At 41.7% G+C, this 17551-nt stretch overlaps 1 protein-coding gene across 1 annotated transcript in view; it reads right to left on the bottom strand.

Moving 5' to 3' along the window:
• The window catches only part of FAR2 (fatty acyl-CoA reductase 2), a 57784-nt gene that overhangs the window by 24366 nt on the left and 15867 nt on the right, over positions 1-17551 (bottom strand). The window contains exon 2 of the mRNA XM_062490906.1: positions 189-364. Coding sequence (XP_062346890.1) covers positions 189-364 — 176 coding nt within the window. The remainder of the gene's footprint in view (positions 1-188; positions 365-17551) is intronic.

Raw genomic sequence — 17551 nt, 5'->3', positions numbered from 1 at the left:
GCACACACACACACACACACACACACACAGCATTTTCAGCACATGCCCCCTGCATGTTCAGTGCAGAACCACGGGGAGCATGAACATGGAAGTGGGGAATTAGCACTGCAGCCATGCAAGGGATGCTGTGGCCAATGCCATGGTGCACCCTGGGTCACACTCAGCACACACAGAAAAGCAGGACATACTTGAGGGGTTCATCAAAGCGAACTGTGGCTGCACAGTGGAAGACAACATTGACCCGGGTCAGAAGCTCCTCCTCGTCTTCAGCACTGATGGCCAGCTTGGGCTGAGTGAGTTCAGCATTAATAGGCTTAATCTTCTCGTGGAAATTAGGGCAATCTTCTCGGACCCTGTCAAAGACCTTGAAGCACAAACAGAGATAGATCAGGTACAGAATTAGGCTGCTGAGATTGCTTTGATTAGGGCCAGTCTGATTACATCAATCAATGCAAGTGGCACAAAAGAGAATTCCTGTCTGGGGGGGACACAGGGGACATGATAAAATAGTCCATTCACCTGTTCCCTCCCAAGGGAAATAGAACAAAAATATAGGTGGTAATGCATTGTTCTGAAGAGATTAATGAATCTTCTCTGTCACCACTCAGATCCTCAGCCACCAAAATTCCTGTGAGTCCACATCTCCTGCAACCACTTGCTACTTGACCTCGAGGGCTGCCTGTAGGACCAAAACAGGAGCTAAAGAGCAGGAGGGCAGAGTATGGAGTGGGAAAGCCTGTGCAGCATTAGACTCAGTCTAGGTGGTTCTACCAAGGACTTGCAGAGAGGAAGGGAACTTGGCACAGCCTTGCTCCTTCTCCTCCTCTTCCTTCGCTGCTCCTTGTCTACTATCACTTTGTTCATGTCAGAGGAGTCCAGTGGGGACCTGCTTTTGGGACGGAAGGATGTGGCATCTCAATAATCCCTACTGCTGAAGCTGCTGAGTGCCACCAGTAGTTTTGTATAACTGAATACGTGTGCAGCTGGTTAGCCTCGCAAGCCATCTTCCAGCCCTATTTTTTTACCCTACAAGTATAATCCATAGCTCTTTCCAAGTCACATTTCTGCATTATTATATCTGAGCCATTTCAACTGAATTAATAGAAACTGATAAGTACAAAAAGATCTTTCCCTTTTTTCTTTTTTTTTTGGGGGGGGGGTGGGGGTTGGTGGGGGAGTGAAGTGACACCATGAAAAGTAGAAAGAATCAATAGGATGGCTGTGGGATCTGAACAGGTATAATCTAGATTCCAAAGGATAATCACACCTTCAAGGTAACAAGTCTACTGACAAGAACACCTAATACTTAAGAGAGGGTGATTACTGAGGGATACAAAGGATGAATCACACCACCTTTGGACACCTTTAAGAGCTGTATAGATAAACAGTGCCAGGAAAGGTAAGGAACAGCTGAACCTGCCTTGGGGCAGCTGGATGGACCAGCTGATTTTTCAGTAGCTCTGCATTTTTGGGGTGTCTCCCCTCCTCTGTAGCCTACACATGAATAACACCAAGTTTGGAAATATCTTTACTACCATGGCCTCTTGTTTTCTTAGAGTTTCTTTTGCCTTTGATGTGCCTAGTGCTTATGTACGAGCAGAAATTCTGTGACATAAATTAAACATATTAAGAGACACATGAAAGATTAAATTGATCCTAATAGCAGTATTTTTTTTGTTTGTTTGACTAAGGGATTATCATCTTTCTGCTTATCTGACAAGCAAATCTAGATAAATCTTGGGGATCTTAGCGATGAAGAGGTGATAAAAGAATCATTAGCCTTCTCCATTATGCACCACACTCTGTACTTACTTTAAACTGCCACACAGCTGCATATCCATAAACATGGAACTTTAGCCCAAGTTAGGACAAGACAAAGCCATTTCACTGTTCTCAGCTGCACCTGTGTGCACACATCTTTCATCAGTGTGGCTAGGCCAGAAAATAGATCTCTAGAGAGAGTTATTAATGGGAAAAGGTGTTGTTGAGAGCTGGCTGGGCTGTAGGAACTGAATTCCCAGGCACCAACAGCCCTAAATGTCTGCAAAAAGCTTGTTTTCCAACAAGATGCTACACTGGCTCTCCAAATACACATCATGTCCTGAGGGATGCCAGCAAATCTTGATGGGATACAAAATGGAAAGGTTTCTCGGAGAACACATGTGAAACCAAAGCTATCTTGTGGGACTCTCAGAAATATTAGTTTGCACTTGTTCTGTTGCAAAGAGGGTGGAAAATGCCACGAAATTAATTATTTTCTATTTGCTTGGCATAAATAATGCAAAGGCAGAGAAAGAATGTATCAGCCCTTTCTCCATTTCAGTCATGGCATATAAAGTAAGAGTAGTACTTCTGCAGTGCCAGCCTTGGACAGTTAAATTCCCACATCTCCTCCTGACATTCCCACTGCAGATAATATCCCCTCCAGCTTCTGTGCCTGCTGCTACCACGTGCCACTCAGCTGCTGCAGTTTTTCATCCCCTCCAATGATTCACTGCATTCCTCTGAAGGATGAAGGCAATTTCCAAATGCAAGTGCACAAGTCAGCATGCTGCTTTGGAAACCTTCTGCACCACGGGAACATTCAGTACACTGTCACCATTAAATCAGATAACGGGAGCAGCTGCTTAATCAAAGTCTGCTGCTTCTTTTATGGAAGCTGAAGGGTTCAGACTTGCCAGTGCTTTACAGGGAAATGAAGGAAGATTTAAAGGCAAAACAAATGCAGTTTATTTTGTACTGCTTCCTGCAGTTCAAGGAGTACTTAATATAAAGACGATGCTTAGGCTGAAGGTAAACTATAATTGCATCTCTGAATTCTGATGAACTCACCAAGAGCATAAATAATAAATCCCCAGTAACTGTTGGAGGCCTAAGGATTGTTCTGTCTTTTCTTTTTAGAAGCCATCTGCCAATATAAAACGCCGTCAGTGGACTGGCCTGATGCACTGTTGAAATTACATGAAAAGATTGGCCAGGTCAGCAGCACTTCTGAAGGGATACAGGAATTGCCACAAAATTACACTGAAGAGAAAGGCCTTTGACTTCATGTTGTCCAATATTATTGAAACCGAGGGAAACCAGTAATAACGTTAGCCTGACTGCAGTGTCTTTTTGAGCATCCCGATGCTGCTATTCTCATTTTTAACCTGAAAATAGGATGCAAGTTCAGCATGGGCTGTGTTGCCCCTCAACAGAGGGGAGAATTTCTTATTTTGCATTTTATAATCAGGCAATTTATAATACTAATCAAATCTCTGTGTTTCCACCATACATTGTCAAAAATGTGAAAACAGGACATCTGGATTTTCTCCCAATGTTCTAGTTGAGTGTGTCTGATAGATATGTAGAGGGACACTTCCTCTACTCCTGCCCTCCTAAACTCTGACCTCCCTTCCAAAGCACATCTGCAGCTCTTGGTGTTCTCTGCTCTTGCCTTAAAGCATGTAATAATTCAGAGAGGTTTCTGCCTACCAATCCTTCAATCAGAAATTCTTCCATGCCACAAAGATACAAAAACCTCAAAGAAAGGGCAAATTGCACATCCATGGAACAGCACAGCTGAGAAATAAAGGAACCACTGAACAGTGCAAAATGCCAAAGGCTTCACATCTTCCTCAGGAGGCATCTTCAGTGAAGCAAATACAAAGTAATGAAAAATAGAGTGCCTAAGCCGTGGTCCATTTTCCAAAAAGAGCTTGCATGAGTTTGGTCTTGTCAAAACCTTCTCAAAGGCTTGGGTAGTCCTTTCTTTTCTGGACAGCACTCCTGCATCTCCCTCGACCCCATCAGGCACTGGTGACTGACCCAAGCATCAAGTTTTTAAGTGTGATCAAGACAGGCAACCTTTTTTCCTCAGGTCTGTTTAATAGGAAATCTGGCTTCTCTAGGAGGATTGGTAACTTGCATCACAACATGAACATTTCAAGGCATTAATGTATGACAACCTTTAAAATTGAGAAAATCCAGAGGATTTCCACAAAATGGAACTCATATACGATGAACCAGTAACAACATTAAGGTTGAGAGAGCTCAATTAAAAAAGAAAGAAAGAAAAAAAGTAAAAAGCTTCCACCTCTCAGATAAAGAAATGGAAGAGATTGCTTAGCATGATTCAGGAGAATATAGGCAAGACTTGCTCCTTGTGAAGGAAATACATAATTTATCCTAAGAGAGACACAGGCCAGGGGGTAAAATATCAGGGCAAAAATTTCTTCAAAGTAAAAGGTGTTCACTGGCTGTGTGGAACAATTTTAAACCCAAGATGTTTGAAATCCCTCTTCTGAAAAGAGCACTGGTGTACAAATGGAGGGGAACAGCCTATGTATAAATACATAAAGTAACACCCCCCAGGGTGTGCATCCATCCCTCAGTGATTTCAATGACAGCATCATAAATATACAAGTGGTGATCACAAATTTAAACTACTGAAGGTACCAACTCAATGAAAACAACTCTTAAAAAAACACCTGATGTGTGCAGTTTAGTCCTGCTGAGAGGGTTTATCAGACTTGTGTTTGCCGTTGATAAAATCCTCCAATATATTTAAGGAAGGAAGGTACACAACTATTTTAGAATTGCCATTGTAGCAAATTTGAGAGATAGTTGGGCAGCTTCAAAGTAATTAGCCAACAATTAATCTTTAGCCTGGAAGATTTCCAGAAATAAACACCAGGATTATTCAGTCAAGAAATGTGTGAAAATGCAGATCAGGAAGCTTTAATTGGGATAGAGATTTCCTGCCCCCCCCCAACCCCCCCCCCCCCCCCCCTTTTTATTTTTGCACTTTCTGCCTCATTTTCTCTTCAGAAAATCACTTTTAAGTACAGTTCTTCTCAAGGCAAATAAAGCATATCATCTTATCATCATCTTATCAGTTGCAAAGCAGGCAGCAGAGCATTCCTCTTTACAAAAAAAACCAAAAAACAAATGGCTTAGGCTTCAATCCAGAGCTATTGCTTTCCCCTGTGTAAAGCTAATGTAGTGGAAATACAGGACCCACCACCATCACCTAGTAAACAAAACAGCGAATTATTTAAAGATGAAGACTACAGAAACAAAGAGAGGGACAGAAAGTTTCAATAACCGTCAGCTAAGACTAATACGTATACCCAGGTATTTGGGATGTGGTTTTGAATAGCCAGTTTCCTTGAAAATTGGCTGCTGGCCAAGCCTGCTGTTTTCTAGCAAGAATACTCAAATTACACACCAGTGAATATGGAGCACAGAATTTCCAAGTCACATGCTGTGGACAGGAGCGTGAAGGATTTGAGAGACATGGAAAAGCCTTCCATGCTCTCTAGTGCCTTCTTCATGATCTCTAGGTGGGTGGACAAGTCATGGATAGAACAAGGAGTTTTCTGATGTTTATCACAGATGTTCCTGGTGCCCCTGGGTGGTACTTTGACATTAGAATTTGTGTTTGATGTAAGTGCAGGGAAAGAGAATGACAACACTTGGAGTTTTTCCTACAGGAACCACTGAAAATTTTTCTTCTCACGTATTTCCTAGGACTGTTTTCCTTCTCATCCTCCTCCATAACTATGCCCCAACGAGGCCATGGGTCAATAGGAGTCAATTGCCAAAGCATGTCAGCAGTCACAACTGGAGTCAGATCCCTGTGCCCTTCCTCAGTTCCTGCCTTGCAGAAGTGATTACACTGGCTTTGAGAGTCACTGTATGGACTGGGAAATATCAGTAAGGATAAAGTTAAAGAAAGCAGACAAGAGATCTTTATCTGCTTTTCCATACCCATTACTTTTAATCACAGATCTTCAAAGTTTCACTGCCAGATTTGCTTAGACACCAGGGAATTTCAGGAGTGTTTGCTGAGTTCCTGAGGATAACTATTCAGGACTAAAGGCTGTGTCAAACACAGACTCCTACTTTTTGGAGATGTTGTTAGAAATTACCAAGAAAGACTTGGAAAGATATTTAAAGAAATTACCAAAAATTACTTTCCCATTTGAGAGCATATTGTCTGTCACACAGACACAGAGGAGGCAGCACTGTATAAAACACAGCACTAGGATGCAATTCCAAATTCTTCTTCAAGGACAAAACATCTGGGCCATTCAGTTCCTAGGAGTACAACTGGGCAAGTCTCGAGATGCAGTCTTCTGAACTTGTGTCCTCCCAAAGAGCTCTTCCAAAGGAATGGCAGGCTAGGGTGGGTGTCCTGCACTTCCTCACCCTGTCCTTCTGAGGCAGAAAGCAGAGAACATCACCATGAAGGGGATCAAGGGTAATGTGGGCACCAAAGTGCACCTTAATTAAAAGGGTAAAGGGAGGTAAAAATCCTTTGATGTCACACACAGCAGAAGCTGGACAAATCAAGACAAATGCATCAAACATTTAAAGATACTCAAATAAAAGACAAAGGTTCTTCAAACATTGCAGTGAAAGGGCACTCAAGTATAGAGAGCTGAACATCTGGGAAAAGAGTACAGTAGAATAATAATTCACTCTTTTAGAATGAACTATGCTAGAAGATTACCAGAAAAAAGAACAAGCCACTGGTTCAACAAGTGAGGAGTTAGCCTGGAAAAGTCAGGGCTTTTCCCAACAGATATCCTACCTGTGACCATGATGTCTTGGAAGGTAAGAAAGCTTTCTGGCATGAGTGCAAACCACTTCCTGCCAGCTGGTTTCAGTGACTGAAATTCATGCCAAGAATATTGAATTTATGGACGCATCAAACAGTACAATCAATTAAAGATGGAAGTTTTGCATGAGGCTCCTGGAATGCATTGATGAGAACCTCCTTCTCCAAGTGACAGAGGAGTCACAGTGAGGAGAGGTGCTGTGCCGGACCTTGTTCTCAGCAACCTCTTGCTCTTATCAACATGTTCAAATGAGATATTCTTGGAAATTCCTCCCTGTGAAGGTGGTGAGGCCCTGGCACAGGTTGTCCAGGGCAGCTGTGGCTGCACCATCCCTGGAAATGTCCCAGGCCAGGTTGGACAGAACTTGGAGCAAGCTGGTATAGTAGAAGGTGTCCCTGCCTATGGCAGGGAGTGGAACTGGATGATTTTTATGGTCCCTTCTGACTTAAACCATTCTATGATTTTGTGATTTACCTAGGACAATTTCTTGTTTCAGCATGTTTCTTTTGTGCTCACATCTGACACAAATATTTTGGCCTTCTTATGTCATCCCACATGTATTTTTGTTAACTTTATCATGACAACTTAATTTTTTGAGTGGTGCTTAAAAGAAAATCCCTAAACTGGGGTATCCCAGCCTGTTAAATATGTGCCTTTTTTTCCTTTCTGTCGCTTAACTAGTGAACAAATTCCCACGGTCAGGCTACAAGCAGCAAACAGAGTGACAAAACAAATGGGAAAATCCCTGAGAGATTATCAGAAGCTAATGCAATTTAGAAGACTGATAGGAAGAGCAGAGACACTACTAGAAATGAGGGCCCTTGTGAACGAGGGACCAAAACACTGAATAAGAAAATAGTTGACATTCTATGAAAACATCTAAGAAAGGATGTCTCAATCACTGTAAACCGATTTGCTATAGTGTCACTATTCCAAGCAAGCAAGGAAGTAAGAGAGTTACAAGTAATCCTTGATTTCCATCCAAGGAGCCTTCAGCTTAGGGAAATTAAAATTTCTCTAAGAGGATACAACCATCTGTCCAAATAGAGTCAGCTACTTACAGCACAGTCTAGCTCTACAAGTACCCCTGCTACTGGAGACAAACTGTAACCAATGCCTCTGATCATGGCCAGCTCTCTGAACAATCCATAGAAACCTTTTGGATATGGTTGCAGAAGCCCCTCTGTAATCACAGATCAAACCTTCTCTATGAATCCAACCTCTTTGCAAGCCATTCAAAATATGGACTTCTTCTTAGCAATGCTTGGCTCAATTGGTTCTGCCCATAATGAACATTCTTAAAATTTACCAATTCCTGGCAATAGGTAAAAACAAAACAAAACAAGAAGTTATTAAAAAAAACCCATTTCACTGAACTTTTTCAAATGATCTGGATGTAAGGAAAAGGCAGAGCTGTCCCAGGAAGTCTGTAGCAGCCTTTTGGCACACAGACTTCCTTTTCCAGTCGCTTGGGTCTCATCAAGCAGGAGGTGTTGTCTTGTTTCACAACAAAGATACCTGTTGTCAGGAGGGCCATTTCCCGTCAGCCTGCGATAGTAACACGTCTGCCAGGAGCAGATGTCGCTCCCTTCCCTGTACAAAGATCAGAGTGTTGCCACAGATGGCTCAGCTACACCCTCTGAAGTGTCTCTCCCTCTCTGCCATTGCAGTTGCACCCCACTAGAATGTTCTAACAGGCTTGATGCTAAAAGACAAGAGAGATGATATTTCACACACCCAGCAAGACTGTTCCTCTCTAAGGCAGGGACTTTATCTGTGTTTTGTTGTTTTGTTTTGGTTGGTTGTTTTTGTTTCTTTTTTTCTTTTTTTTTTTTTAAACAATAGAGAAATCCAGTTATTTTAGTATGGAAAGAAACACATACACATTTTAAACAGGATCAAGAAAGCCATATCAAGTGTCCTTAAGACAGGCTCAGGTTTTAGCTTGCTCTGGCACCTCAGAGACTACTGAAGGGTAATCAACAAGCCTAATTTATAATCTCTGGCACTTTGCTAATTCTTCTAGCTAAAGCCAGAATGTTAAAACTTTCTGAGCACAGGATTTGTGACTCAAGACATCTTTCACACTGACATGCATTTTTCAATACATCTATCAAGAGAAAAGTTGCTTTTCTCTGCAAGTATATTTTCAACCCATACTGCTTCCAAGGGAGACTAAAGAGGATAATCCATGTAAACTGAGCTGGAATTCATGCTTGCTGCCTTTAGCTTCCAGCTCTAGACTGCAACAATTAATTTTGTGTTACCCAGTCCATACAAGGCAGAAAAGTGAACACTTGGGCTAATTATGCCTCAGCTGCAACAAATCACTTGACCGCATGTCACCAGAATGAGCAATGTTTCCAACCAGGTTAAACTGTGCAGGGCCAGGAGTTGGATTTGATGATCCTTGCAGGTCCTTTCCAACTCGGGGTATTCTATGATTCTATGAACAACAAAAAGCTGTTTGTACACAAAAGCCTCCCCATATGTCTGAGCAGGGATTACCAGTAATGAGCCTGTGTCCTTGGCCATGGTCCCACGAGGTTAAAAATTCCTTTAATGCTTTAATCTACTGGTGAAAAAATCCTGATATAAGAAGTGGAGGAGAAACAAACAGAACATACCCCAGCCAAGCATCCCGAGGTACTGAAATGCACCTCTCACCCCACACAAGTAAGAAACACACAATGTTTGCAAATACTACTTGCATGAGGCGACACTCTATCTCCTAACTGTGTATTTAACTGAGAGAACTACAGGTTATTTCTCCACCTGTCCTGCTACAGTCAGTAGAGGTAGACTACTGGTCTTCCAGATTCCCAGGGGAAAAAAAAAACAAACAACCCAATACTTAAAGATTTGCCCCAAACTACGTGGTTGTAAAGTTAGCATCTCTAGGGCATACAGTACAGCTACCACAGTGTGATAAGGTGTGTGAAGGAGATCCTGATGGAGCACCGAGAAATGCTTCTTCTGAGAATGAGGAAAGCAATTAAAACAGCTCAAGGACAACAAGCTGCAGGAGCACAAAACCAGAGTGTGACAAACACTCTGGTGCTGTGTTATGCAGGCTATGCTCAAGAGGAGAAACTGCTTGTGCTTAATTAGAACTGGGTAGAAGAGTCAAAACTAAAATAAAAGTGTCTTAGTGAGTGAATATGGTAAACAATATGACACCAGCATGAACTGGATGCTGACAGGGCAGTTTTGTGTTGCAGTCTTCAAAGCCACCTGTACCCAGGAAACCATGTAAGTAAAACTATACAAATCAAGACTGCCTGAGTAAAAGCATGGAAAAAATCCACCAAACTTGAGTATGAATACAGCAGTAATGGGACCAACTAGGAGAAAAAGTAACCAGGGACAGACTGTCTATTTGAGAGGAGTTTGGATAGAGAAAATGAAGTGCAAGTGTGGTCCGAAAATCCAAACATTGAGAAAAAAAAAAAAAAAAAAACAAAACCAAACCACCCAGGAAGATATAAAATAAGGTAAAAATAAAAGAGGACGGGGCTTCTTTTTTTTTTTTTTTGCCTTTTTTTTTTATCATCGGAATGTGAAGACCTGTAAATGATGATGAATCCAAGTCCACAGTGATGTCAAAAAGATCCCTACTGGAAAAACTGCTGAAGCTTCCATCATGCCTTCATCTGAAAAGACCTGGTATGAGACAGTGGAGGAGAAAGGGGGGCACAGACTTGAAGTGGTTAGGGAGATGAGAGTTATAACTCAACTGAAGTTGGATGTCATTCATTATAATTATATTGATAATTAGTAGCTTTATAGTTGTGTGTGCTTTAAGATTAGTTATCATTTAATTGCATTATTAAGTCTCTTAGCAGCATATTGCCTAATATAACATAATCATAATCTCTTAATTCAGGTTATGTCTCAAGCCTGGACCCCGAAGGGGAGAGCCAGGCTCGTGCTGGCTACTTGCTTTGGCTCACCAGCCTGAAAGACCAGCTCTATCCTTCAATCAACAGGGACAGCCTTCAACCCACCTTCAGATGGATGCTCAGTTCACACCCAGTCAGTCTCTGTCTCCATCCACCCACCAAATCACACCTGTAATTTCAAAGCACTTGTAACAGAATGAGAAAACACTCATCTTGGTGTTCTCGGATTTTCTGTGCTTAGCTCATGACATTTCTGCTTCTCACATTTGTACAGGAAAATGAGAAGCCCACTGGTGTGTTGTAATCTAAGAGAGATTGTGGAATTGTTTCGTGGTGTCATCCCTGTCAGCCTGAGGGAACCATGACAGCACAAGCAGAATTTCACCACTGAAGCTGCAATTGTGATGGGGGGGACTCTCATACTTCACTGGACTTCCACCTTCCTCTGTGCTCTTCTTTTGCAGAACCTTTTTTTGGGGTTGTCATACCAATGAATCTCCAGGTCTCTGGGACCCTTTGTATCACCCACGAGTCAGGATCCCCTGAGCAGCTGAATGAGGTGCCCAAGCAGGAAAGGAGAAATACTGTTGTGCTGCAGCTGCAGAAAATAACCTCTGAAGTGGCACGTACCTCAGTGGTGAATGTGTGTTTTGTATTCTCCAGCAGCATCCAAGTTAATGGCCAAGTATCTCACATAGAGATTGCTCTAACTGCAGATATGCTGCTTTCAGACTTATTTTCGCAGCAAAAAGGTTTTAGCTCACCAGGTCAGCAGAACTACGAGGAAAGGACAAGGAAAATCCTGGTCCATGCAATTTTCCTTATGGCAAATGGTGAGTTTATGGCAACTCACCCCTTTTAAATGAAAGGCATTCAGTTTTGGCATCTTCTCTCCAGGAATAAAAGCACATCTATTATCTCCCCATCATTTGCCCAACTCATCACTCAGAGCATTTCAATTTTGTCTAATTCAGAGAGAGTAAAAACATACTAAGCCAAGAATATCCCCTTCCCTTTTACACTGGAAGAGATGACTCTCCAAAACACTGTGTTTCCTTCCCTCCCACATTCCTAAAAGCATCTCCTGAAAACGCTCACTTTATATAATAATATCTGATCATCACTCTCTGAACCAAGAGAAATAACAACTAATATACAACACTGACAATGCTGGAGCCATCTGTGTCCTATAGGGTATGAAGATCAGTGGTGTGCCACCATATAAACAGCAGCTCAGGAAATCATCTCCAAGATTAAAGCCAGATTCCAAAAGGATGCTAATCTATGTTCAGTACTGGAGCCATGGAAATCTGCATTTCCTTGCATGATGCTCAAAAAACCTTGCCAGTTTAGGTATGATGTCACCAGGACAGATTCCATTTCTGAAACATTACTGCAAGATGTTTTGTACTGGATAGCCCTCAGCCCTGCAGTTTAATATCAGTTATTGTAGCCAAGAATGGTTTAGAACATATACAGTAATTTATTTTAAAAATGGAAATTTTTACTGTAATGTCAAAGGGAAGGAAAATTTAAGTTTCAGACTGCTTAGCATTGCTTCTATTAAACCCAAGTGAAACTCTGCCTTGTCTGCTACATTTTTAGTTGCAGCAGCAGAGTATCCTGGACTACTGGTTAACATAAGAGGCTGGGAATTCCCTACTATATTGCAGTCAGTCCTGAGCCAAAAAAGTTTGCCACAGATATGGACTTCTAAATAATCTCCCCTGAGCTGTGCTGGGTCTGCAGGCCTAACAGACCTAAAATTCCATTTCAGTCAATATAGCAACCAAAGTCCTGAAAAAATACTGCCATATAAGAAAGGGTCACACTATTGAACCACTTTCAGATGTCGTGCTGGTAAAATTGAGATGCTACCTCCCAGCTGGTAGGCCTGAAAATGAAACATCAGCGTATCAAAATGGCTGACAAGGAGCTTTTAAGAGATTACTCATGACTGAGCAGCAGCCCACAGTCCTGGACACTTCTTTTGTAGAGGAAAACCTGTTTCATGGGGAGAGGCTTTAATCCACCCACTCAGAAATTGTTCAGTATTGGTCATGAAAGTTGTTATCAGCACCAATAATTAAGCCATGGCCTTTAAGGGATGAGTGCATTTTTATCAACACTAGTGGACTGAAATGAGCTTAAGTTAAGAATTTGTCCCTTCCAACTGTACGTATTGGTAGGTCTCCCACCCTTAATGGTTTCCACCTTCAAGAAGGCAGACACAAATTTGTGGATGCAAATTTTCTCCTAGTGCAGAATTCTTTTTTTTTCCATTCTGAGTTTTGAGTGCCTGGTTTTCTGCCCTCTTGTGCTCAGTGATAAATAAATTTGCATTTGAAAAAGAAACATCTTAGAGAATCACTTCCATAAGAGAGCTATTAAAAAGCAATTTCTTTACCAGAGAGAAATACCGCTGTCAACCATACAACAGGCAGCCTTGCTTCACCGTTCATTTTTTGCGTTTGTATTATGGTTATTTTCCCTATTTCTGTTCATCTGCAAATCAGCTTGATAGATTAATTCTTTTTTGAGAGTCGGTCTTAGTCACTGGAGTCTGTTCACCAAGAACCATCTGTTCCCCAAGATTTCCCTCCCACACACCACAGCAGAATTACGCCTACAACCAGTTTCTTCTATTAGGAAAGAAACGACTGCAACAAGCTGGGTGATGAGTCCCCAGGGAGACAACACACCAACACGTAACTTTGCTCATCATTATTATAGAGCAATAGACATTACTCAAGGACGGACTCTGGAGGATAAGTGAACCTGTCTGCCCCTTCCCTCCCACTCTCTTGCTACAGTACCAAAAGGTTAAGACCTGTCAATGAAATGGGAATGGGGAAGGACTGGATGATGTCCTGGCAGCCCTTCTTCCTCTCCCACGGCCTGGGCCCCTATTTCATTGAGTGTTTTTATGTGTGAGTTAGGGATGATGCTCCTCAAATTCCTTCCGCTGCCTCCAACCTTTTCATGATCATGCAGAGGTCTCCTAATCTTTCTGACTCCAACTCATCCCATCTACCTTACCTAAGCAGGTAACTGGGAGACTTTAATCAGATTAAACAAATGAGCTAACAGATCCATTATGAAGGTATCATCTCACCTCAAATCCGTGACATCTGCCAAATAACAGCAGTGAAGTGGGAGCCTCATCCCAAGTGCAGGACACAGGCAGAAGTTGGACTGTAGCCTATGCCAGGCATTCCAAGACCAGGATCAAGTGCATCCTGGGGAGTTTCCACCTTCACTTGTGTCACTCAAGCAAGAAGCCAAATTGTCAAAATACAGTGAGAGAGAGCGAGTAAATAAATGCCTTGCCTTCCACAGTTAAGAATCTCTTCTGGGAAGGACTGAGAAAGGGAATTGCTGGTTTCAGGTTAAAGACAGTACTTCTCTTCCCTCTCACCTATACAACATTTTCCCTAAGTCCCTAAAGTGACCTGCTGAACCAACTCCCTGGAGGTGTGCTGCTGGCCTCAAACAAAATCTCAGCTCTTTTAACAGAACGTTAATCTTTTCTGAACACAAATGACATTTCTTGCCACTTCCTCTTTTCAGTGCTGCAGCTCAGAAGTCCTGGCACCTTCCCAGTGCACAGCCTCAGCTGTGCCTTTGGAGCTGGAATCCATCTAGTCTTGCAGGCTGAATAAAAACTAACAAAAAGAAAAGGACTGGTTAGTTAATTAAATGCAGCTCCTGTCAGAGGATGGGAGCACAAAAGCAGGTGTAGGCAGAAAAATTATCCAGGGGCACAAGAACTACCATGCAGAAGCAGAGCGAAGATGTATTTGATTTGAGCCACCATATGACAAGAACTATAAGAAATGTTTCAAAGAAAGACGTAATTCAGCAAATTACATCCTCCCAGTCAGGTCTCATCATCGTTTATAGAAGGAAGGGAGTAGTTTAAGTGTTTCATTTGCAACATTACCTTCTATATATATTAAAATATGTATTTTTAACCATACAAATGTTTAGTACAGCTTAAAGCCTCATTTCACTGACTAAACATCATACATAATTAATTTTAAAATCTAGCTATTATTTAGTAAAACACTCTTTCCTTCTTCAGTGCTGAATTACTTTCACTGAACGTTGCCTTTCCTGGACACTGAGCTTATCTTACTTTGGGTTTATTTATTTTTAGCACAGCTGTCTCTTACCACTCTGGTTTCATGTTCTGCTGATTCCTGATGCCAGGGATTTGAACATCTATTAGTACCTGAACAACCTGCAGACAAGCACACAAAGCTGACTGCTTTCCTAGAGAGCACCTGCACTCCAAGGAACTCACTGCTTCCATGGGTGCACACGGAGAGCAAACTGAAAAAGGATGGTCTCAAAGTTGTTATCAAGTGACCAGGGAATGACATTGATTAAATGTCCCTCAACCTCCAGATTAGATATTAGGCAGAAGGCAGAGAAGGGTAACTAAAGGTCTCCAGACATGTATTTTGGATTTCAAATAGGGTTTTTTATTAAATGTTCCATTAATACCTATTACATAGCCTTCTTCATCAGTAAGTTCTTTATAAAGAAGAGCCACATAATTTTTCACAGAAGAAACAGACACATAGATTTGAAGTGACTTACCCAAGGTCACACAAGTGGAAGAAAGACCTAGCTATTTTAAAGCCCTTTAGGAGGCTTTAACCAAGTACTTCCTTCCTGACAGCTGCCTTTTGAGGGTCAAACTAACATCAAAATTTTGGCACTAACTCAAAGCCTGATCTATGCTTAAAAACATATATATATACAGCCCATGTTTAATTTTGGGAATATTACTTCTCTGTAACTGGGTAATAAGAAATTTTGTTTAAGACAGACAAGATTCATTGGGGTGAACAGTAGAAAACCCAGGTAACAGGCTTGTGGAAAAATGTGCTCGTTTTTGTTGGTTCCACGTGCTATCCTCTGACATTGTTCATTGCTTCTCAGTCCTTCTTCACAGATGAGCAGAGGCAGAGGCAGCTGTATCAACTCTCCTTTGATGCAGCACAGAGTCACAGATCTCGACAGCACCTATTCCAGAGCTTTTCATAGAGTCCATTTTGTGCAGATGGATGGGTGACACACAATTGGATGAGGTTAAATGTACACCACTGCTATAAACAGCAGCAGGGAAGCAATGCCTTGGGATTGCTGGTGCTTGATTTTCCATGTCCAGCAGGAGGTTAATTTTTATCACAGACATAAGCAAGGCTTTGGTTTAGCCACACCTTTGGGCTTCTAGCACAAAAAATGTTTGGTCTTACAACAGTTGCTCAGTTGTCCCCTGCTCTTATTCCAAATAAGGAATCCATTATGTTCTCTAAAATCTGGATCCTCCCAGGAAAACTAACATTGCATTTCATTTTGACAAATTACATACCATGCATTTCTTCTGCAATTGATTCTGTCCAGCACAAAGGGTAATTTCACAGCATGTATTTTTGTGTAAAAGTTAGGACTTCTACCTGAATTATTTGCTTTCTCCTACTGTTACTGGAGAAATGTTCACCTTTGAATCAAAACCAATGTACAGATTCACAGGAACACAGAGACATATTCCACATGCTCCTACTTCAGGTTATAGCCTGCTATTTAAAATACACAATAGCACACATGGAGAGTTGATATCACATACAACTGCTTCTCAGTTAAGTGGAAAATTTAACATGAGAGAATCTGGTTTGCAGCCCAGTTTCCTAGGAAACATTTCCAGCTACTATTGGTGGAGGCTACAGGTTGACTGTCAAGCCCACGATTTCCTTTGTTCCCAGTCCATCAGTTTGATTTCTTTTATCATCTGGTCTTCCCTACTGAAATACATCTAATATGGGGGGAAGGGTTCCTTAACACACGTAAAATAATCAGTATTTCCCAAACAGCCTCCCCAAAAGAGAGACACATAGTGATTAAAGATGAATAAATGAAATGAAGTTATTAGTACTAATTTAAAACGTGATAACCAGATTTGTATATGTTTGAGTCTGCACAATGTTGATAAATATCTGCCAGAGATAATCTACAATTTTACTATTTACCCCTGACAAACAGATGGGCTTCTGCATTGCCATTTACAGGAGTATAAACATTTTGAATACAAGAACAAAACAAGGAAGAATTTAGGAATATATGCACAGGTTTTTAAGGAATGTGCCATTACTTGGGTGAGATTTTATAACTCTTTAGAAGATCTGCATTTTTAAAAATTAAAGCATTACTGAAAACTGCAGAAAATCTATCCCAAGTGTCACTGTTCTTTGAAGAAAACAGGCACAACACACTGGAGTGTATCTACAGGAAGAAAACAGGTCCCAGCCCCACAGACAGGCACTGACCTGGGTACGGTGCCTTGCTCTGGAACCTTCCTGGCTTTCTTTCTTACCAAAAAAAGGGATTGCTCCAGAGAAAGAGAGGGCAGCTGGATATCTTCATGCATGCAGAAATGAAGCCTTGCTTGCAGTGCTTAATGAAGTTATGCAGACTCAAAGATACATCACTGCCTCTGCTGTCGTTTGCCTTTCTGCTCGCTCTTTCTTTGTGCCTTGGCAGGGAAAAATACAGGCAACTGTTGTGGTGGCTCTTTTCTTCTTCCCTGGTGGAAGAAGACTGGACCCCTCCCTTCTGCCCCAGACATCCACCTGAGCTCAGACTGCAGTATTTTTGCAGCTCCTTTACCTGTTCCAAACCCACAGTAGTGGTAGAAGGCTGGTATGGCTCTTTTTAAGGATGCTATTTAATATCATCCTTCAGACACCAGAGAAAATTTCTAGCAGCTATTCCCTTTATGCCCATGGAATACCCAGTCTCCCTCCTCAGTTGTTTCGGTCATTAAAAATGGGCATACAAGTGGGTATTGTTTCTGGGGATTTTTTGTTTTTTGTTTAACAGACAACATTACAACATTTCCAGTGTCTTTCCACCGTACTTTACGTGACTCCTTGAGCTCATGCACCCAGTGGTGAAGACGGCAATCAAGAGCAGAGATTAAAGACTGTGCTTTATGTTAATAACATGATTATGGGTGATGACCCAGGCCTAATAACC

The sequence above is a fragment of the Cinclus cinclus genome, chromosome 4 (assembly GCF_963662255.1).
Source record: "Cinclus cinclus chromosome 4, bCinCin1.1, whole genome shotgun sequence".
In the NCBI taxonomy this organism is placed as follows: Eukaryota; Metazoa; Chordata; class Aves; order Passeriformes; family Cinclidae; genus Cinclus; species Cinclus cinclus.
This window is presented reverse-complemented; position numbering and strand designations above follow the sequence as displayed.